Genomic DNA, 25,136 nt, shown 5'->3' with positions numbered 1-25,136 from the left:
CTAAGGAGAGTAGCGATGCGGTGGTCGACGCTGCCGTTGGGGTCGTTGAGGCTTCGGGGTTACCGGAGATGAATTCGAATTCGGCTCTGCGTCAGGCCCATTGGATGATGATGTTGACGGCACCACAGTCTTAGGTTCTTGAGAAGTTATTGTCGGTACATTTTCAGACAATGACAGCGGCGCGTCGATGACAGTTGGCGTTTCTACCAAGATCTGATTAATATGGCGTTTATGAATTACGCCATTCGAATCGGTAATCTCGTACACCACATTACCTAAGCATTTCGAAATTTTGCCACTGCTCCAACGTTCAAGCCTTTGGTACAAACGAAAACGTACAGCTTGGCCAACCGATAACGAACGCTTGATGTCAGCCTTGATAAATTTCTGTTTGGGAGTAGGAACAACCAAACTGAGCGGAGTACGTAATTTTCGTCCAAAGAATAATTCCGCAGGCGATACACCAGTCGTAGAATGAGGAGCTCGGCGATATGCTTGAAGGAAACGATTTAAACGTTGAACAATTGAACCATTCGTTTCACTGTGCAATCCTTTCTTTACCGTTTGCACTGCACGTTCTGCAAGACCGTTGCTGGCAGGAAAATACGCAGGCGATGTAAGATGAAGGATGCCATTCGTTTTAAGGTATAATTCGGTATCCGCCGAAACAAATTGCGGACCGTTATCAGAAACAAGGACTTCGGGAACTCCAAATCGAGCAAAACAATCACCAAAACATTTGATAATTATGTCGGAGTCGGTATTTCGAAGAACGTAGACCTCTATCCATTTGGAGTAGGCATCGACAATGATCAGGAAATAATCGTTTTTCAACTGACCGATATCGACATGAATTCGTCTCCAAGGTCCACTGGGCTGTTCCCAAGGATGAGTCGGCACTTTGGCAGGTAATTTTGCAAATTCCTTACACCTGGCACAATCAGCAACTAACGATGCGATCTCTTTATCCAAACCGGGCCAGTAAACGAAACTTCGTGCCAAGGCCTTCGTCTTCTCGATACCCAAATGACCTTGGTGTAATTCACGTAGAATTCGCTGACGTAAGGTACTCGGAATATAAACCCTTTCCCCTCGAAAAATACAGCCTTCGTGGAGAGAAAATTCACGTAGTTCAGTAGGTTTGGCCGGAACATCGCCGCGCAGTTTCTTGTACAATATCACTAACGAATCATCTTTCTGAGTGTGCGTTGCAATTTCAGCTGCAGAAACCGGTAAGTGTTCAATTTGCAACTGACAGATGTACGTTGGCACGTCAACTTCAGTTTGGTTAGTGGTCGAAACTGGAAAACGAGAAACAAAGTCTGCGTTGGCATGATCTGCTGAACGTCGATATTTAATCGTATAATTGAAATCTTGCAAGAAGAGCGCATAATGCAGCAATCTCGTTGCGCTTAACGACGGTTTGGCAGCATGAGCATCGAAAATTGACTGTAGAGGTTTACAATCGGTTTCCAGGATGAAAGGACGACCGAAGAGGTAATTAAAAAATTTCTTCACACCCCAATATATACCTAGGGCCTCTTTGTCGATTTGCGAATAACGTTCTTCGGTTTTCGTTAAAGTTCTCGAAGCAAACGCAATAGGACGTTCTCCAAATTCGTCGATGTGGCTCAGGACAGTTCCAATGGCGTACGGAGAAGCGTCAGTCGCTAAAACTAACTGTTTAGCTGGATTAAACGGCGTTAAAACACGATCAGATGAAATTTCTGCTTTAATTTCGTTAAAAGCTCGTTCACAATCGGAATTCCAAACAAATTTGGCGTCTTTTCTCGATAATAAATTGAAAGGACGAGATAATTCGGACAATTTTGGAAAAAATCGAGCGTAGTAACCGACCATACCAGTAAACGACTTCAGTTCGGTTTGATTTGTTGGCCTTGGAGCTTTCACGATTGCATCGATTTTTTCTGTAGTTTTATGAATACCAGCGGCGTTGATCTTGTACCCAAGATAATTCAATTCGTCGGTAAGGAACTGGCATTTCTCTTTGTTCAAACGAATATTATGTAGTCTGCACAACTCGAAAAATTGGCGGATACGTTGAAGATGTTCAGCAATGGTCCGTGAAGAAATTTTTACATCGTCGTAAAACACGTTAGCACCTTTGATCAGTCGAACTATAGCATCCATGAATTTTTGCCATTGAGTTGGAGCCAATTGCAAACCATTAAACATTCGAGTAGGTTCAAGTAATCCTTTTGACGTGTTCAAAGTAATAATTTTTGAAGCTTCTTTCGTCGTACGTAAATGTAGAAACGCATCTCGAATATCGAATTTTGAGAAGAGACGGCAACCAGTGAAATCGTTCAAAATATCATCGACGTACGGAATCGGGTAATTTTCTGGTACAGCGCAACGATTCACTGATACACTATAGTCACCAGTTATACGATACGAACCATTCGCCTTTCGTACAGGTACTATTGGCGTTGCCCAATCTGATGAAACGACAGGTTTCAGAACACCTGCATCAATCAATCGATCTAATTCTTTTTCAACTCCAGGACGAATAGCGTAAGGAACGGGACGCGCATGACAGAAGACAGGTTTCGAATCTGGTTTCAAAGGTATATCGACCTCAACATTCGGAACAGAGCCAATTTCTTCGACAAAAATATCAGCGAACTCGTTAACTAAATTTTCGACCTGAGCGAGATAATTTTCAGAACTAACTGAACTCGACACTTGATTAACGTTCACATTATTAGGTGTAATCGACAGAACGTACTCACGTAAGCCAGGAATCGAATATAACCAATCACGGCCTAACATAGTATCAAAATTTCCATCGACAACTCGTAAACGTTTACTATAATCACGATTCCCGAAGCGCACTTTTACCGGAACAATTCCCAATAAATCGAATTGCGAATGATTATACGATGCAAACACCCGCGAAGCCTTTCGTAACTTCTTATCAAAACCAAGGCGTTTACATTCGTTGATCGACATCAACGAAAAAGGAGCACCGGTATCAGCTTCGAACTTGACTGTTTTGTCATTCACAGGTAAATTTACACAAACTTTATCAGGCGGTATTTCATTATCAATTTCCGGCTCAACATTTACCGAATCAGACGACACAACCGACACTTGATTACAACCGACAAAATCCACAACGTTGTATGATTTTGATTTTATCGATGAACGTTTCTTTCGAGAATTTAACGCGAACGATCTAATTTCGTCGTGCGTTTTACCACAAACCGTAGCCAAATGGCCCACTTCGTTACATTTGTTACACGTACTATCTTTAAATTTGCACTCAGGTGCACGATGATTCTTACCCGCACATCGAAAACAAACAACGATACCACTGTCACTTTTTTCGGTTGATTTACCTTGAGATGAAACTGGGGTACTTTTCGGCGGATTTGGCAGTTTATTATTTCGAGAATTTTTCCTCTGGATTCGTTCATTAATTTTATTTGTTGCCAGGTCGCCACTTTTACCAATTGAAATTTCGGTACTCGATGATGGGTTAGAGAAACCTTGACTAGAAATTTCCGCAGCTTTCGCTTTATCGATAGCCATCTGCAGCGTTAAATTCGACGTTTGCAAGTAGTAAGTCTGCACTGATTTATCACGAATACCTTGTACAATTTGGTCTCGAAGCTCTTCGTTGAGGCGATCGTCTGTGCCGGCAGCTACTTCTGCTGTGGTTGTAAATTCACAGTTCGATGCTAATTCGCGAAGCGCGGCTAAATAACTGCTAAAATTTTCATTTTCACCTTGAAAACGGCGGCGGAAATGGAATCGGCTAACAACAACAAGCGGTTTTGGATTGAAATGATTTTCCAGTAATTTCTTATTCTCGTCGAAGGTAAGTTCCGATGGCAATTTCGGTACTGATAATCGTCTCAAAATCGCGTACGTATCCGCACCGAGGCAAGATATCAGGTAATTTACCTTGTCCGGCTCTGGGATGTTGGCTGAGGATAGATGAGCGTTGAACCGTTCAAACCAATTCGAAAACGGTTCGCGTTTATCGTCGAAATTCTCAAAACGCGCGGCCATGTCAACGTGTGTCGCAGAATAATAAAAGAACGGCGAAAACTCCCTCAACAACATCCCATCCTCGTCGCCAGTTGTAAAGATCGTTGTCACATAATAAAGAATTCAACGAACTCATTAAACTTCATTTTCAAAACATATTTTAATAAATCACAAACATAACAAAAAACGTGACTTCGAATTAGTCAAAACTTATCTATCTACAAAATTCTAAATCAAGTAAAGATAACGAAGGACTCGTAATCGTAATCGAGCGTAGTTGATAGCGCTGCCGGGTGGAGCGCTGTATAAAATCATAACAGTAGTTACGTACGCTTTTTCATTCGAAATGGTGTATGCATAGGTAAGTGCGTACTGCATCCATCCCCACTTATTCGCTTTTTCGTCGAAGGTCTCTCGAGTAATCCAGTCATAATACCTCGTACTCACCTATTTGTGATGACAAGACGACTTGACACAATGTATTTTTTGAAGTTTGAGAAAAGGTATAGTCTGAAAATACTGCATATCTTACCATATCGAGACAAAAATGTAAATTTTTCAATTATTTGTTTACACTGAGCTGTCTATCCGTTTCATTCCCAAAATATATACCAAGGTACATATCAAAAAGCAGGCAATTTCGCATTGTAAGAAAATTTGTAACTTTTTATTTGGTGGGCCACAAGCTGTTAGCAAGAATGGCAAAAGTTTTTTTCCACAGGAAAAAAAAGTTGGGTGTAACTTTTTTCAAAGATTAAATAATACGAACTTTTTAACTCTATTTCGACTCTCTCGAAGGAAAATATCTAATAAAGTTGAGAGAACTTGAGAAGACATCGTGTTCCTACTAATCTTGGATGATGTTTCTGTGTATGTGGCTCTAATTTCTTCTTCCTCTGCTTATTTTATTTGTTTGTTTTTGAAAAAAAAAAATTAATTGAATACCTACCCTTAGGTGTGCAGTTGATAATTCAATTCATGGTGAGCAATGTACCGAAACTTAGTATTCTCTTTGGGGGAGGGTCAACCAAAAATTTGCCGACTGATATGAGAAAAAAATTCCAAGTTTTGCCGAATAAAAAGGAATCTCAGTTGAATTTGAGTGTGTTTGTTCCTGAAATTTGCCATTTGAGTGAGTTAAGCTGGCTGAGCCGAACAGATTACTCGGCGGCTGAAGGAATTTTTGAAACGGTGGCTGCAGCACAAAAAATGATTGAAAAATTAGTGGCAGTTGCAGCCCGACATGGCTCGTCAGCACAAGGCTCTACTTTGTGGCATAATAATAATCATAAATTACAACACCTTGGTCAAATAACTATGATTAGCACTTAATAAATGAATAAATAAATAGTAAATGAGAGGGGTTTTGCAACAAGGTCCCTTGTGGTGATATTTCAATTTTTTCAGGAGAGAAAAAACATCGAATTGCTTCAATTTTTTCAATTTTTTTTTTTCAATTTTTGGGTGCAGTGTTGTCTTGTGCATAGGTTGGTTGGAAAATTTTGACAAAATTCGTTCATCATCGCCTGATATCCGTGATTTAGAAAAGGGACCATGTGGTGAACAGCAGAATTTACACGAAGTTACAGACTAGGTACCCCACAAAAAAATACTGAGAAATTCTGATTTTCCATGAAATTTTACATAGGTAACAACAATAAAATAATTTTTCCAAACCAACAAAAACTTTGTTTTTAATTTCCCAAAAATGTGAGTTTTTGAGTATTCATGTTCAAATAATTTTCAAAACGAGAAGTTGATGAGATAGGTGAAATCTGATTGCACCATTGTGGAGAGATAGAATTTGTGCACATTTACAATATGCACAACTCGTCACAGATGCTAGCTGCCTACTTGAGGTTCTAGCAGTACCTAGCTTCTAAGAGCTTTGTAGGTACCTGGTGACTTACCGCCTCAGTACCTATTTTTTTTGACACTGATTGTCTTCAGTTACACTTTGCATCATTTAAGGCTTGTTTATATTGGCCGCGGAACAACTTGGATCTATTTTAAAAAACTTTATTAATGGGTATTAGGCCGGATTACAAAAATAAATGTTGCTAATATTTACACTGCTCTGAAGAAGCTAGATGTAATTCTTGCGAAATATTAGCAAAATTTATTTTTGTAATCCGGCCTAATACCCGTTAATAAAGTTTTTTAAAATAAACAATGAGTGGCCGTATTAGTTTCAAAACTTGGATCTGTTCCACGGATTTTCAAAAATAATTGAAAATCCGTAAGAAACTACGGAACGGTGTCCGTAGCCATCATAAACGACTACGTTACAACTCCCAGCTTTGATTTTCCGCAGAACGTTTACGGTCTCGTTCCGCGGCGTCGACCGTATATAATGGACGAATAATTCAAATCGCAGGAAATGACGGCTAGATTTTGGATGCAGAATCCAGGAAACCTTCTGCTCATGCGCCAAACATGACGCTTACGGTGCTGGTGGAGAGAGAGACAGTTTACTGGTTGAACGTGGGTTGAACCAGTGAACCATCTCTCTCTCCACCAGCACCGTAAGCGTCATGTTTGGCGCATGAGCAGAAGGTTTCCTGGATTCTGCATCCAAAATCTAGCCGTCACATTTTGTCTTTTTTTCACCGTTGAATTATTCGTCCATTATATACGGTCGACGTTCCGCGGCCAGTATAAACGAGCCTTTATTGTTCAAATAAAGCAATTACATCGTAATAACTTACTCAAGCTAATTATACTGAGCCTGTACAGTCTTACATAAATGAGAGATGGCATTCTAAATGCCTCAAGGAGTGCATAAGCACATCACCATGGGAAAGGGGAACAATAAACGGATGTTGGAAGGTCCATCTACGTTACTCTTTTAAAAGAGATTTGAAATAAGGATAAACTTGAAGTTTTACTTAATAACCAAGCACCCAAGTGCATTTGACAATCTCAATCAGCGCAACTGGAACTCAATCTATTTCGAAATAGATCACTAAACTTGATCATTGCTTCACCAGTTCATATTTCAAAATACAACTGGACTCACTCAACTAGTTTGGATACTAGATTTATGCAAATATGAGAATAGGTACAAGCCTATCTCATCTCCAGAACGCCGATGTAGGTACCAATGTTACTCATTGGGAGTTGCCAAATGACTGGTTTCTCTAGCGTTTCTCTTTCAACACAAAGTTCTAAGAGAATTAATCCGCTAGAGGTTGTATGTATTACGGAACTATTTGGTATGTTGACTATTGGCAGAAAAAATTTCTATCGTTTACGCAACTGAAAATACTGCACAATCTGTCTCTACACCATTTGATTTCTCGTGAAAAAGTAAGTCGGAATCGCCAATAAAAAAAAACATTGAATCACCACAAGGGCCCATATCTTGAAACGCCTCTCAAATGTAGGTATGTATTTCACCACTTACTGAAACATTATATGTACTTACTTACACTTTTTTCCATCTCTTCTGGTCTGGTGGCTCCACCAATACTTAAGAGCGTAGATGGAACTTGATTAAAACGAAACACGCGTAACACTTTGCATAATTCGACAATGTCTGGATACATCCCAAATTACCAAAAAAGATACTATCAATTGATCATTTGATCATTTAATATTAAAATTGAATTACAGTCCACAATCCTGAAACGCAGTATATTGTCACAATGCTTCATTGAGTACCAACCTCCAGAAACCTTCAGTAAAATCCAAAGTACAGAAGAGTTCATCACCTGTGAATTGTGATTTCAAAAATAATCCGGTCTGCTGAATTTGGTTAAGACCTTATTTCAACTTTTTATTGAGAAACAAACTCAAATGATCAAATTTTTCTTTATTACTGGGGCCATGGTAATTTATGTATTTTGACCAGGATGGTTGTATAATTCCATCACATACGTAGCATTCTGGCTATTGTTCTTCATAAAGCCTCCATGATTTTTTGCGAAGGTCGGAATTTCTCCCCTCTCTATGGTCCCACTTTGGGATTGATATCAAATTTGAATTTTACCTACTCTCTGATATATTTACCTGGAGAATTGCTGAAGATATCGCAATATTCTTCAACTTTTTTAAAAGCATTTAAATTAAGCAGTGAGCAGTAGTGGTGGAATCGTTGATGGACGCTCTCTGCCAGACTGGGTCATTTAGTGAAAAATGCCGATGGATGTCCAATGTGACAGGATCGCGATCGCGAGATTTGAAAAAAAAAGTCTATTGAGACAAGACTAACGCCAGGAAAGGGAAAACGGAGTCTACCCTCTCCATCCCCTTCCCTCCATAATTTCGTCTCTGGTGTACTCAAACAAAATGAAGATAACTACACAACTTCTACTCTTTCATATTACATATTACGAGTATATCGATCTTTCACTCAAACGAATACCCGTCACGTGTTCGAATTTGTACATTTGTGCAATGTACAACTCCAGGAATGTAAATACCCTCGCCGCGGTAAGATCGTTTGCAATTTTGTACCAATATTTCTACCACACACGATCACACATATCTCTGCATAATAATTTATTTCATACCACTGACAAGCCTATACCTACCCGCATACCATGCGAATGTACGAGTATTATATAGGCATGTGCTCGTAGGTGGTAGATGGCGCGACAATAATTTGGGGTAATATTTTCATACTCACATTCCTGAAATATTTCCACCTTGTGCCCGCGATATTCGTATAATTTTCTACGTATATAGTGTGCGCATTTACCTGTAGCTACAGCCCATTGCCATTCTGTATTGTACCTTTCTACCTTTATACTATACATATACTGTTGGGTTGAATAATGTTTCGACTAATCCAGATTATTACGTTTGAATATTGTGCTCGGAAACCTGCAGGTAATCTGAATATTCCACGTACCCGAGAGACTATGTATTATAATGTGAAAATAAGTTCGTGGCAGATGAACTGCTACTATATACCTACCTACCACCTATGTATAATGTACTTATTCAAATACAGAAGTTTTTAATTCCTTTACAATCCTCGTGGAATACCCATCTGTAAAATACTCGTACGTATTAATGCTGAAAATTCTTCCGAGTTATCATCGGTTGTTCTAGAATAGCTAAAAAGAGCTGATATGTTGCGAAAGTTTTCATTTTGTAGTATTTCAATGTCTTGTGAGGGAGAAAACTGACAATGAGAATGCCTATACCTAGGTTCATTTCCCGTTATTTTATATGGTGAAGTAGAAATTGAAATCACATTAGAGCTTCTTAAAACCTGTACCTAACCATGAATTCGTGTTAGTTGAGAACATAATGTAATATCCGGAAGTAACTGCAAAATAAATTTCAAGTTAACCTACTTCTATACTCTTACTCGATTTGATTATCAGCTTTATTGAAAAAATTCGAATATCCTGATGAATCTCGAATTCACGCTGGAGCTTTTAGAACAATTGGATAAAGTGAAATATTGATGGGTTAGTAGCTTAGTACGAATAGTAAACAAACATTGATACTACATTTGAAAAATATCTTTAGCTAGCCCAGAACTGACAGCTCGGTTAATTCTTCTGCTTGAAAAATTCATTTTTGGATGATTTAGTGGCTTTTGAAACTAAACACATCTTATGCTGGTTGGCAAAAATTAGCTCATTTGATCGATTACTGACAATTTATTGGCTCCGGAGGTGCCCCTGGAGGTGAGATTTGGATACATTCAAATTTCGAACTCAAGAATTCGCTGAAACCGATCAAATAAATGCATTTAATATAATTTTCAATTTTTTTTGGTAATATAACTGTTCAAGGTACGTTAGTCTTAAAATATGAGTAAGAGCCTCCGTAGTTCGGCAGTTATGCAAGAAATCGCATTGAAGCATTGGCGTTAATAGAATTGCATACTCGGTTCGCCGTAAATAATGCGTCGCGACGTATTTACGGCAAACAGAGTAGGCAATTTTATTAACACCATCAACTGTCGTGATAATTCTTTTATTCTTTCATATTTTTTAACAGATGCCCAGCACTTCACAGAATAATGGTGGAGAGGAGAAGAGGAGAAGAGGAGAGGGGAGGTCGGACTCGTAATTTTTTACGCATTTGCGATTCCTGTGCGAAACTGCCACCATTTGTTAAGGCTTAAATATGTTTCAGACTGGTCGAAATTTGAGCAAATCTGCTTGCGGGACGTTGAAGCGAATATGTGGGAGATTCAAAGTCTGAAATTGAAAGTTACAATTTTTAAATTTGAACTTTCATAGCGAAATCTCAAATTGTCAAGATAATCCCATTAGTTGAACGCCACCATTTAAAAATTTTGTCAACATTCCTTTGGATTCAAGTTTTCTCTCTCCTCTAATTTTGATCAAAGTCCAGAAAAAAAATTTTAAAAACTGGTTCGTGGTACCTCCAGTTTTGTCATCGTAAAAAAAACATCTGAAAATTATGAAAATATGGTGCTATGAATTGGGTTTAACGAATAAATGAAGGTTCTCAAGATTGAGAGTAAAAAAGTAGACTTAGGTATGGATTTTTGACGAATTTTTGGAAATAATTCAAAAAAATTTTACGATGATTTTCCAAATTTTTCATAAAATATATTTGAAAAAAAAACAAGCTGGCGTGCATGATCTTCCTTCTTCGTACATGAAAACATCGACTTCTCAAAAAATCATTTAATCATAAACTTGAGAATGTTAAAGTTGAAATTTACCAATTACCTAAATTTTAAGGTTTGAATATCGTACGATCTTGATCATCACTATTTTACGATATACCATGCCCTTCATTTTATGTAGGTACAAGAGTCTGCAGAAAATCAAGACCTGTGGGAAATTCTTTCCTTTTACCCCCTTCCTTCTCTAAACTTAAATATACGATATGTTGAAGTTACGCTTTTTTGCTCTCTCACCAGTCACCCCCTGAAATGATTGGATACAAGAGAAAATAATTTCCAATTCTTTGATTATTTTTCACCGAGTTCAAAAAACGGTGTTGAGAGGCCCTCTTCCCGTCCCTCTTAAAAAGGAAGGAAAAATCAATTCATCTAATAATTCTCTGGTTCTGAGTGAGATTTCTTTTTTATAAAATGTTTTGGCATTATTAGTATGAAATATTCGAGAAAAAAAAATTAAAAGCGCAAACTCTAAAAAGATATTTGCAAATTTTTCTCAAAACAGGTTGAGCAGAGTCTAGAACAAAAAAAAACAATAAGTTTATCCAAAAAAGCCTCATCTCTGAGAACCCATATTTTTCCTCCAGGGGCACCTCTGGAGCTACAAAAATTTCTGTATGACTTTTCAACTCAAAAAAACGGTCTTTACTGAATTTACAGGCTTGACGAAGTGATGTATCGTGGGGAGGGAGGAGGTGAGACTGAAATTTTATCAACTTTTTTCACCAACCATCCCCCTCTCCAGGATTTTTCATGCGAATTATCCAGATGTGGTCCGAACAAATTTTGGAAGGGGGGGCACAGTGACTCCGATGGCGAAAAAAATGCGCGCATGGCGTTTTACAACAAAACTACATATGACCATATCACATGTTAAAAGTAGTGATTTCGCGGTAATTTTCAACGAAAAATTCGAATCCGATGCCCTTTTTTTCGCCAGACCCCTTAAGGGGGGTGGTACCAAAATTGTTATCCTTTTCATTTATTATTTGTTTATTCGCCTACTTATTTAATTGGTATCTGATTGTCTATTGGTGGTTTATACATTTTGCTCTTTTGAGCCACTATATTATTATTATATGTAAAAAAATTTTGTGAACAAACTGTGGACGCTAAAAGGCCTAGATTCTAAGGCGTCCTTAAATAAAGATTTATTCATTCATTCATTCATTCAAAATCAGGTCCTTTTTTCCCTCAGACCTTTTGAGCGCCCTTGGGGAGGTGCTACCAAAATCAAATGTTCAAAAATGAAGAAAATCGAGTGATATGTCAAAATATAGGTTTTTTGGGTCGAGAAACACAAATTTGAGATCTTTTTTCCCCCTCAGACCTCGTGGGAGCCCTTGGGGAGGTGCTACCAAAATCAAATTTTGAAAAATGAAAAAATCGAGTGATATGTTAAAACATAGGGTTTTTGGGTCGAGAAACACGAATCTGAGGTACTTTTTTTCTTCAGTCCCCTCGAGGGCCCTTGGGGAGGTGCTACCGAAATCGAATTTTGTAAAAATATAAAAAAATTGAGTGATACGTCAAAATGTAGGTTTCTTGGGTCGAGAAACACGAATCTGAAGTCCTTTTTTTCATTCAGCCCCTAGGGGAAGTGTTACCGAAATCAAATTTTGAAAAAATCACAAAAATTTGAATAGATTATCAAAATTTAGATTTTTTGGTTGAGGGGTTTCATTAGTCAGTTTTTCATTCATTCGACCCAATATCGTCCGTTATTTTATATCATAAATTAAAAAATCGGACCTAATCGCAATGTAACTAACCACGCCCAAATTCTGCATAATTTAACACACATTTTCACGCAATCGCGGTTCTGAAGGGAGTTGAATGAAAAAACTTATGCCTTATTCACTTACTACATATTTCGCATTAATTTAGTTAAAATGTAGTCTCATTTGAGACGAGATATCTCAAGAATGGTAGCACCTCTCCAAGGGTCCCCGAGGGGCCTGAGGGAAGAAATGACCTCAGATTCGTGTTCCTCGGCCCAAAAAACCTATATTTTGATATATCACTTGATTTTTTTCATTTTTACAAAATCTGATTTTGGTAGCACCTCCCCATGGGGTCTGAGGGAAAAAAGGACCTCAGATTCACGTTTCTCGATCCAAAAAACCTACATTTTGACATATCACTCGATTTTTTTTCAGTTTTACAAAATTTGATTTTGGTACCACCCCCCCCCCAAGGGGTCTGGCGAAAAACAAGAACATCGGATTCGAAATCCTCGTTGATCCGAGTCACTGTGGGGCGTTGGAAATAAAAACTTTGAATAATTTTTAATATTCAAAAACGATGCTTTTATGCATGGATGAATCCGGAGTCGTCTGGTTAAACTCAACTGTAGATAGTACTCGAGGAGACGAACAAAAAACGTTATTATGATAAGTTGCCTATCTTGTAAAATGAAGGGGCTACGTGCTCCGCAAAATCAAAAATTTACCCCTTTTGAAAAATTTATCAAAAACAAGAAAATATTTGAATCATTCAAATGATGCTACTAACCCATTAGCGTACTCGAGTGGACGAACAAAAAATGTTATTATGGCCAATCGCCTATCTTCAAAATTGAAGGGACAAACCTGATTCAAAATATCCAAATCTCGAGTGTCCCAAATTTGAGTTTTGAAATTGTGCTTGCCCCTTCAATTTTGAAGATATGCAATTGGCCATGATAACATTTTTTGTTCATCCACTCAAGTACTATGGGCTAGGAGCATTATTTAAATGGCACAAACATTTTCTTTCTGTTTGCAAATTGAAGAAATTACCTCATTTTTGAACTAAAATTTACCTCACTTTTTTCGTTATTTTGCACTATTTTGCACCAGTACAAACCAACCTGTACTTACTCTGTTAATTTGGTTATGTTTTTTAAATTTCTGAAGTTAATTTTTATTCTTGAAAATTTTTGAAAAATTGCACCTTAGAATTCAAATTTGCCCGAGCGAAGCCAAAGCGGGAGCAAAACTTATGAAAAAATTGATAATTTGAAAAGTAACATACGTAGATGATGCTAAAAGTTGATTTCCTAAGCTTCAACATTTCAAAATTTTAACAATATCTTTCAGGAAATTATAATATTTTCAAAAATAGGAATAAAGGCCCGAGTGAAGCGAGAACAAAACCTTTCGAAAATTTAATAATTTTTCAAAAGTAAAACAACATTATTTTCGATTTGAGATGTCAATTTTTCAACCCTCAATGATCTAACCCAAGTGAAACAAACATTTTCAGTTTTCCGGAAATTGTAAAATTTTTAAAAATATGAATGGAACCTGAGCTAGACGAGGACAAAAGCTTTCAAAAATATACGTAGGTACCTATTTTCAAAAAACAACCAAATTTGGCATAAATTAGAAAAAGTAGGTAATTTTTTGTAATTCTTCGATTTTCCCTGCTTACACAATTTCTTCCCAACTTTCCCAAATTTTCCATATTTTTCCAACTCACGCAATTTTTCCAAAAATTCACAAATTTTCACCTAAACTTTTCTGTCTGTGGGGAATGAGACGACTTACTCCCGTTCGGCACGCTTCTGACTGAATTTGGTCAAAATTCTCCAATATTTTTTTTCGCAATCTATCCTAATACCTATACCTCCATGAATTTTGTTAAATATTCGGAATAATTGAGAAATGTGTGGTAATACAAATACATACATGGGATGAGCCTACATCTGTTTTGCAGATTTCAGATTTGGGCTAATAATATACTCGCATGCAGACTCACTTGGCACTTTACCTATTGCTCAATTACTGACTGGAATTTCACCCTGCTATGCACATTTGTCCAAACACAAATAGGTACAGTCATTCAACTCAGATACTTAGGTATTCTAAAATTTGAATCCAATTACCTCATTTCGTCCAAATTGCCCCAATTTTTCCCAGACCTGGCTTTCAATAAGTTAATTACTCGTTCCCCGAGATAAAATCCTAACACCACAACGAGGCCTTCAACAGCTCGTCCTCGTCCATTCTTCGCTCACCGTACCATCCATCCCGCAAGCATTTCCTTTCAAAAGCACGACGCTTTTTGGGCCAATTTTTAATTCCCTAATATTCCAAAGAGCCTTAGTCGTAATCCCACGAGTGAAATTACGAGATTTCAAACGACCGCGGGTCGGATCGGGATCGGGATCGGCTTCGGCATCAGGGGCGCAGCGTACCTCACTATATAGACCTACTTTGTGCGGCATCGTGTACAACCGTGTATCTTTATACTCGTAAAAGCTTAGCGTCACACCACCAAAAGCAGGGCCGCGACTAAAAATGAAACAAAGAAAGGGGTTCCAATGAGAGAAAAGACGAAGACGTGGAAAGTGGTGGAGCGACGCGACGCTAGAAATTGTACCGTACGGCGTACAGTTTGTAGTGTTTTCGTAAATATTCGTATTCGTATTCGCCGCTGTCGCCTCCGACAGTTTGTAATGTGCGCTCCGCTCGAACATCCATTCGTTTGTTAAACTCACGCGCGCCTGTTTTTTTTATTTTTTTTTTAATTTTTATTTTTTAATTTCAATTGTTACGTTTTTTTTCTCCTTTGTTTTTTCCTTTATTTTTTCTTTTCTTTTTAATTTTTTTTTCTCATCTTCATCGTTCCATTTCCTCGTCGTCGTCGCGTTATTGTGCTATAAGCGTTGATGAAATAATTTCGCGAGTTGGTGTTAGTATTTTTACTCTTAAATACTGCACAGTTGCCTTCCAAAGTCGATCCTCAGATTCGATTCAACAAACTATACCAAAGGTATTTAATATTTATGTACTTTAAATCCGTGCCTGGCCTTTAAATTCTATCCGAGCCGACTATACCTACCTACTTTTTCTCTTTTTCAATTTCTCATTCATCACGTCATTCTCTCCTGCTCATATTTCATTCATTTCTATCTATCGCCGACGTAGACAGGTATTCGTTTCATTCATTATTTCGTGCGTAGGTGAGAAGGTATTTATTGGCAGTATCTTTTCGGATGCAAGCGTTTTATATTGTACGAACAAACGTTTACTGTAAATAGAGATTACGAGAAGGAAATTTTGATTAATTTAATCCTCTATGAATAGGTACAGCGAATCTTTATTCTTCAATTTTGGTGAAATTTTTAAGAGTGCTTAAGAAGCTGTTTAAGATGATGTTTGGTGTGTTTTTTTTCCTTTATTGCCAATTACCGGAGGAGATAAATTGAGGAGAATTTTGAACGGAGATTGAAAATGGAAATTACCTCTGTGAATTGAATTTTTTTCTCGAAGAATGATTTTTTTTCAATTTTTTTAAAAATTCAAATATGGCACTTTTTTCCAATTTGACGAAAACAAATAATTTTCCAAAATTGATAGATCCAATTTTTTTCAACTCAAAAAATCAGATTCTTTACCTTAGAGTCGATTCTCGTTCTTCTCTGAGCCCCTTTCGCCATTCCCCTCCTCGTAGTGATGACAATTCGATCCACTAGCACAACTTTCTCGCTCCAAGACTATAAATTTACTCAGCAATCTACTCATCATCCTCTGGCAAAATTATCAGAGGTACCTAAAATCTAATCCTCATTTTTTGTATCTACTAAAACTCAGAAACGATTCACTCGCGGCTCAATTCCTCCTTCTCATAAGTCGATTTTCCCACCAAACAAAGTGTTTTAAGAAGAAAATGCCTTACGAAACAAAATTGTACAGCATGAAATTTACTTTTCGTGTGACGAGATTAATTTTTTTTCTGCAAGGCTTACTTTTTCGCCATTTGCCATATTCGAGGAGAAAGTTGGGAAAACTAAAAACTTTGAAAACTTGAAATTTTAATCTAAAATATTGCAAAAATGTAAGCTTCTTAGGAAAAAATACGAGTAAAAAGAAAAGAAAAAAACTAGTCGTTATTCGCGAGAAAAGGATATTTCATACTTTACAACTTTGTTTCTTATCCCTCTTTTTTTTATTTTTTCGTAAGACGCTTTGTTTTCCAAAAAAAAACAACTCAGTTTGGGAGGTGATGGTTTGAGAAAATCATCCATCATTCGAGGTGTGAGTTAAGAGTGGAAATTTGCACTTGTTTCGGATGGATTATTTATACCTTTTTAACTTATTCGTTGGTTCGGGGTTTGAAATTGGTCGGAATTTGGATATTGTGTTAGGTACTTTATTACGAGAGACAGCTCACTTAATTTTAGCTATTTTCGTACCTATCGAGAGTGTTTGTCTGGGATTGATGAAGAATTTGTTCGATAAAATTTCATGATTGGGTACCTTAGAGATAGCTCGTCGAGAAGATTATTTTTATGCTTGTGTTGTGATCTGTGAGAGGGAGGCTGGAATGAAGCTCAATATCTTGCCATTCGATCATGAATTAAAATTTTGTACTTAAAATTCCGTACCTATTAGATCTTTGTATTTTTCTCTTTGTAAAATATTGATTAAAAGGAAAATAAAGAGGAAAATTTTTTAACCGAACTCGTTAAGAAAAATTGCCCTGAAAAAGCAGAAAAAGTACCTAATTTTTCTCGAATTAAAATATTTTATTAGGTACTTACTACTTACCTACAGATTTGTGAGATTTTTCTTCTCGTTCCATTTGAATTATTTGTTTAGTTTTTTGGCAATTGTTCGAAATCACTTCGTCGTGTTTTTAGACTGAAAAACAGTTTTTTTGGAAAAAATAAGGCAATTAGTTCTAAATTTTCTATCATTGATCTTTGACGTTACACGAAACCGAAATTTTGACATCCTTGATCAAAATTAGGCACTTTGCCTTGATGGAAAAATATTTATATATGTTCACGACAGCACACTTATGAACCCATGTATGGGTTAATCTTGCATAAGAAGTGAACCAGTAGGTTTACCAGCCTGGCTCACTTTGTAAAGGTTAATCTTACATAACAAGTCAGCCACCTGTTTCAAACTAGTTTTGTCAAAGTTAGCTGCGCGCACCAAATGTTTCTCAGAGATGTTCGCTAGATGTAGTACTAACATGAGGCCTATAGAATAGGAAGTACTGGTCGGCATACCCAAAGCCCTGTTGAAATTGGGTATGCACGATGATAAATTTGACTAATGATTTTTCTGCATTTTATTGCTCTATGGGAATACTGTTGATACCAAAAATTTTGATGTGGTTCAGACTTTTTGACAACCAAGCAATTTTCACAAAATTCAATATAGTTCAAAAAATTTTAAAATTTTTTTGAAAAAATTTTCTCCAAAAATTTTTTATTCTGTTTCTTGATACAGATAAATTATATATTTCAATGACTGTGCAATTAGAATTTCAATTAGTTAATTAGAACAGAAATTGAAAATGATTTTAAAAATTTTGAAATTTTGAAAAATTGGCTCATAAGCCTACCGCGATGCCTATATTTTATAGAAAAATTTTCAAAAAAATTGTCGTCAAGTCTCCTTTGGTCGATAAAAACGCCACTGAATTTTCATTTTTCTCCAAGTTTCCAAAAGTTTAACAAAGTGTCAGAAAACAGTTCTTGAAAGATTGATAACAATTTTATAAAAAATATTTTAATTTTTTCCAGAAGCTTTGTGGTCTAAAAGTTTACTTTAATCTTTCTAAAAATGACCAAAAGTGATCATTTTTTTTTTCAAATTTTAAAAAATCTGACAGGTATTTCAAAAGTTTAGCCTTTTTTTTCAAAGTTTCCAAAAATCATGAAAAAATTACGAAGTTTTAAGTAATTTAGGAGAAATGATGGATAATTTACTGAATACATATTATCTGCAATGGATTGAATAGATAGATGATATCGTCCAGCTTCATTTTATGAAATATTTGCCAGTTATTTACCAAAAATTATGGCTTATTTACCAACAAATTACCCCTATGTATCTTGCCAGAAAAATTACTTATAACTTACCAAAAATTACCAGAAATTTACCAAAAAATATCAATAGTTTGTTACCCAACAGCAAAAATTACCAATAATTTACTAGAACATATCAATAATTTACCAACAGCAAAAATTACCAGTAATTTACCAAAAATTACCAGTAATTTACCAAAAATTACCTGTAATTTACCAAAAATTACCTGTAATTTACCAAAAATTACCTGTAATTTACCAAAAATTACCTGTAATTTACCAAAAATTACCTGTAATTTACCAAAAATTACCTGTAATTTACCAAAATTTACCTGTAATTTACCAAAATTTACCTGTAATTTACCAAAAAATACCGATAATTTACCAAAAAATACCTGTGATCAAATTTACCAAAAAATTACCAGTAATTTACCAAAAGTTACCAAATATTTATCAAAATTACCAGTAATTTTCCAAAAATTACCAGTAATTTACCAAAAATTACCAGTAATTTACCAAAAATTACCAGTAATTTACCAAAAATTACCAGTAATTTACCAAAAATTACCAGTAATTTACCAAAAATTATGGCTTATTTACCAACAAATTACCCCTATGTACCTTGCCAGAAAAATTACTTATAACTTACCAAAAATTACCAGAAATTTACCAAAAAATATCAATAATTTGTTACCCAACAGCAAAAATCACCAATAATTTACTAGAACATATCAGTAATTTACCAACAGCAAAAATTACCAGTAATTTACCAAAAAATACCTGTGATTTACCAAAAATTACCAGTAATTTAACAAAAGTTACCAAATATTTATCAAAATTACCAGTAATTTTCCAAAAATTACCAGTAATTTACCAAAAATTATCAGTAATTTACCAAAAATTACCAGTAATTTACCAAAAATTACCAGTAATTTACCAAAAATGATCAGTGATTTAGCAGTGATTTACCAAAAATTACCAGTAATTTACCAAAAAATTACCAGTAGGTAATTATTATAAATTACCAAGAATCTATCAAAAACATACTAATAATTTACCCTAAAACTACCAATAGTTTACCAAACAATTACCAGTAATTTACCAAAAAATTACCTGTAATTTACAAAAAAAATTACCTTTAATTTACCAAAAAAATTGCCTGTAATTTACCAAAAAATTACCGCTAATTTTTTGGTAAATTATCACTAATTTTTTGGTAAATTACCACTAATTTTTTGGTAAATTACCACTAATTTTTTGGTAAATTACCACTAATTTTTTGGTAAATTACCACTAATTTACCAAAAAAATTACCAAAAATGTATTTAAAAATATCCGTCATTTCCAAAAACGTTCACTGTTTAGTTATTTACTGAAACTTGCCACTTTGTTCAAAAATTACCAATAATTCATGAAAAGCCACCTGAATTGCCTTAAAAATTATCACTAATCCGTAAATTACCATTGCAAAGAAATGTCCAGTAATTTACAAAGAATACCGGAAAAATGAAAACCTTCTTTGACAAGTCAAGGAATCATAAAACAAAGTCAAATTTTTCTATGGCTCGAAATTCATTCAAATTTTGATCAAATAAGTAATTCAATTTACATTTATGTATCATCAAGCCTTACAAGGAAGATAGGCATCCCCATTCACCGAAATTATTTTTTTTAACCAGACGTAGCTAAATCAAAACAGCGTGAAAAAATCCATCATCAGCTAAAATTTCAGGCACTGAAGCATATGTTTTGATTTTTGATAAATTTTTAAAAATTAGATTTGGGTCAAAAATGGATGAAAAAAGTCAAAATTTCATCAAACTAATCTAGAAATCTGAAATTTGGTATTCACCTTACTTGTTAATGATCCTCTAAATCGATATGAAACAGTTTCGAACCGTTTTGAGCAGTTCTGGAGCCTCCAGTTGATTTTTGAATGCTTGAATTTCCATAAACTTAAACCCAACGAAGTTGAAAAGTGATGAACTTTCATTTTATACCCTAATTCCAACATGCTGAGTTGATTGGAGGCAGTTTCAAGCTGTTCTGCAGCCTGCAACCATATTTTGGCAATTCCAGATTTCAAATTTTGGGAAACTGGAATACACAAAAAAAATTCTGGAGGCTTCAAAATGGCCTAAAACCGCCTCCAGTTCATTCATCATGTCAAAAAAAGAGCATAAACTGAATTTCACCTCATTTTACCTTTTTTTTTTGTCATAAGGACATTGAAATTTTCAAATTTTCAATTGTAAAATTAGGTAGGCTTACTGGAAAAATGACAATTTTTTTGACACTTAGAAAATCTTGAATTTTCAAAATACGACTGGAGGCTCCAGCAGGCTTGAAACTCCCCTCATCGACTCAGCATCATTCTTCAGCATGTTAAAATTAGGGTAATGAGTAAATTTATACCCTTCAACCCTTCAACTTCATGGGGTAAAATTTTATGGAAATTTCAATCCCCAAAAACTGCTGGAGGCTTCAGCCTTTTATAATTGATTTTATGGATCAAAAACAAGATGCAAACCAAATTTTAGCTTTCGGGGTAAATTTGGTAAAAATTTTATTTTTTGCCAAAAAACTTGATTTTCAAAAATTTATTAAAAATTCAAAGATCGCTTTAGCTCCTGGAATTTTGGGTGGTGGTGTATTCTTTCATCTTTAGATTTAGCTTTGCTTGATTCAAAAATTTTTCCGACTTTTGGGACCCCTTTCTGGTCAGTTAGGGCAGTATAATTAGTATTAAAACTCAGTCGTTTTTTTAAATGGAGCCTCGGTTTTTTAGAAATTTATTCTATACTTATTTTCATTCAGGTAGGTATTAAAATCTGGAAATTTTATAAACCCATATTTTTTGACGTAAATTTCAACGAAAAACTTCAAAACAAAATGTTCACTTACGCCAATGGATTTTATTCGTCGTAATGGAATTCAACTTTTATGGAAATTTCACTTCATTTTCACAACATCGTGTACAATAATGTTACAAACAATAGAGAAATTCGCTCGAGAAATTTTGCAACTTTCATATAACGTCGACACCATACACGATTCATTAGCAGCACGTTGAAACACGTCAGCTTACATGAAAAATTAATAAAAAATATCGGCATTGCGAGCAAATTAATGACATATTATCACACCAAAAGCTAATACGACGACAACAATTAGGTACGTGTAGCTCAGCAACACATAACATTATATTCGTTTCAAATTTATGTACTTTCATTATTTTCTCTACCTATCTGATTTCATCTATGTGTTATCGATTCATTTGCCTACATATTCATAACTCTTGTGCTCGTAAACATTAAATACATATAACTAGTTGAATTATTAAAACGTTTCCGTTCATGTGATTCAGTTGATGTTTTATGTGACAATTGTAGTCGTATCGCGATTTAATTAATTTAACGAATCGACAAAGGTACCTACAGCTATTTTGAATCTAAGTTACTTTTATTCGGAAACCTTGCAAAAATTGTATATCTTACCAACCTCTAGTTGCAAGAGTTTAATTTAAAAATGTTTTTTTTTTTTTTTTGAAAATTATTATTTTTATTTCTCCTTCTTGCTTAAACTTTTACTACTCGTATTCGAAAATCGCACCAATTTTCTTTAAAGGGAGGGGAAGAGAGGTTGAAATATTAATGTTTCAGTATTTTTCACATTAATTTTAAGGAACATGATTTCCGATCAAATTTTCATGAAAATGGCCTTCGCCCACTAAAACCATCAATGTCGAATTTTTATTCTTTACGAGCTCGAATTTTTCATTTATTTCTCCTCTGGGATAAGGGAACCCAAAACACGTCTATCTAAAAAATATCTGTACGTTTTAGGTATCCCTGTTGACCCTGATATTGGAAAAAAATGAACTATGTAAGCATTTATTTTTTTATGGTTCGACGGATTCTTCTTTTAATGTTTTTAGAGTGAAAAAATACGCAGAGTTGCAATTTTTTTAGTACATATTTAAGACATTGAATAAGTCAGGAATAAAAAATTTCTCTAATATAAAAACACACAGAGAAAACTTGAAATACAGTTCGGAATTTACCAGCCACCTACGTAAATAACTTGATCAAAAAATTCGTACCTAAATTTGCAGACAAACATGGGCACGTGCAAAGAACCTTTTAAAATATTTCGCCCACCATTTCTCTGTCAGTCCATCCCCCGGCCTTCTTGGCAAAATTCAATTTTGAAACTTTATTAATTAATTCTGAACGTTCAGTTCTCACGAGGACACTTACAAAGGAGGGATGCACAGGATAGGAATTGAATCGAAATCGAAAAGAAATCATCCTCATATTCAGAAATTTCATTATTAATTGCAAGATGTCTTATGATAATAGGTGAAAATAAGACCAATCAGCTCAGAATTTTTCATCGAATAACTTCGTCAATTTTATAACCCATTTGAAAGGGATCACATTTTTTTTTTATACTGAATTGATCCAATTTTTTTTCGATCGTCCAGTCAAGTTTTATTATTTAAGGAATTGTCGGTCAAGGTTTATTTTGAAATTTTAGACTACCTACGTACGTATCTTTGCTGTCAATTAAAACTTACTTAATGATCTCCCAGGGCACCTGTAGTAAAAAACAAAGGGACGATAATTTCATCTTATACGTCAGTTAATCGAATATTCGCTGGTGAACGACGTTTCAATCTTTTTCAAAGTTTCACTTCTTTATGGTCTTGGTCCCATCTCTTGAAACTTGAAGTAATTTATTTTCACGAGAAAATAATTCCCTATTTATTTATTTTCATCAAGGTCCAAAAAAGTCGAACCGAGAGTTCCCAAAGTTGAAAAAAAAATGAACAAATTCGATCAATGAAAGCGAGTAAATACGTTATTTTTCACACTTGACTTTTCAAAATGAGCTAAGGTCTTAATGGGATTGACTTTTTGAATGTTCACCAGTAGATATGTACATTCTATTATTGGGGTAGTTCTTTTGGAAAACAACGTTAGCCAGATGTTGAATCGTCACCTTTAACGTGATTTTCAGAATATTATATATTCTATTTTGAGTAGTTGTTTGGGAAAACAACGTTAGCTAGATAGAGAATTGTTATTCTTGACGTGGTTTTTAGAATATACATAGCATTAGGAACAGTTTTCTGGAAACAACGTTAGCTAAATGGAAAATCGTTGCTCTTAAGGTTGTTTTGAAAATAACCATTCTATTTGGGGTAGTTGTTTTGGAAAACAACGTTAGCTAGATAGAGAATTGTTATTCTTGACGTGGTTTTCAGAATGGACAGTATTATGGGAACAGTTTTCTGGAAACAACGTTAGCTAAATGGGAAATCGTTACTCTTAAGGTGGTTTTAAAAATATACATTCTATGAGGGGTAGTTGTTTTGCAAAACAGCGTTAGCTAGATAGAGAATTGTTATTCTTGACGTGGTTTTTAGAATGGACAGTATTATAGGAACAGTTTTCTGGAAACAACGCTAGCTAAATGGAAAATCGTTACTCTTAAGGTGGTTTTCAAAATATACATTCTATTTGGGGTAGTTGTTTTGGAAAACAACGTTAGCTGCATAGAGAATTGTTACTCTTAACATGTTTTTCAGAATACATTATATATTGTATTGGAAACAGTTTTTGGGAAACAACGTTAGCTAGATAGAGAATTATTACTCTTAACGTGGTTTTAAGAATGTACATTGTATTAGAAACAGTTTTCTGAAAACAACATTAACTAAATGGGAAATCGTTACTCTTAAGGTTGTTTTCAAAATATGAGAGGGGTTTTGCGATAAGGGCCCTTGTGGTGATATTTCGATTTTTTCAGGAGAGAGAAAACATCGAATTGCTTCGATTTTTTCGATTTTTTTTTTTTTTGATTTTTGGGTACAGTGTTGTCTTGCTCATAGGTTGGATGGGAAATTTTGACGAAATTCGTTCATCATCGCCTGATATCCGTGATTTAGAAAAGGGACCTTGTGGTGAAAAGGCGAATTTACACAACGTTACAGACTACCCCGCAAAAAAATACCGAGAAATTCGGATTCGCCATGAAATTTTACATAGGTAACAACAATAAAATAATTTTTCCATCGACCTTTTTTAAAAAAAAAAAAAAAATCAAAAACAAACAAAGACTTTGTTTTTCGATTTCCCAAAAATGTGAGTTTTTGAGTATTCATGTTCAAGTAATTTTTAAACGAGAAGTTGATGAGATAGGCGAAATCTGATTGCACCATTCGATTTCTCGTGAAAAAGTAAGTAGGAATCGCCAATAAAAAAAAAAAAACATCGAATCACCACAAGGACCCATATCGCGAAACGCCTCTCATATACATTCTATTTGGGGTAGTTGTTTAGAAAACAACGTTAGCTGCATAAAGAATTGTTACTCTTAATGTGGTTTTCAGAATACATACATATTGTATTAGCAACAGTTTTTGGGAAACAACGTTAGCTAGATAGAGAATTATTACTCTTAACGTGGTTTTTAAAATATAGGTACTTTTTTTTGAAATTCTTGGAAAACAAAAAGCAAGATGTAAGGTGGCATTATGGCCTCACTGTCCTCTCAGTGCATCTTATAACGATTCTTAAGTTGGGGAAGATCCTATAGGACTTGGTAAATCCATCCTTTAGGTCTTGACAACTTATGGATCGTTTGATTTATTAAGGTAAAGTGTAGGTACTTGCAAATTCGAAT

At 35.1% G+C, this 25,136-nt stretch overlaps 1 protein-coding gene across 1 annotated transcript; it reads right to left on the bottom strand.

Annotated features, from left to right (window-relative positions):
• Positions 1-4,038, bottom strand: LOC135845227 (uncharacterized protein K02A2.6-like). The gene has a single exon (XM_065363691.1). The coding sequence runs from the start codon at positions 4,036-4,038 to the stop codon at positions 1-3; it is 4,038 nt and encodes a 1,345-aa protein (XP_065219763.1).
• Between the last annotated feature and the right edge of the window lie 21,098 nt (positions 4,039-25,136).

Source organism: Planococcus citri, chromosome 4, assembly GCF_950023065.1.
Source record: "Planococcus citri chromosome 4, ihPlaCitr1.1, whole genome shotgun sequence".
Taxonomy (NCBI): domain Eukaryota; kingdom Metazoa; phylum Arthropoda; class Insecta; order Hemiptera; family Pseudococcidae; genus Planococcus; species Planococcus citri.
This window is presented reverse-complemented; position numbering and strand designations above follow the sequence as displayed.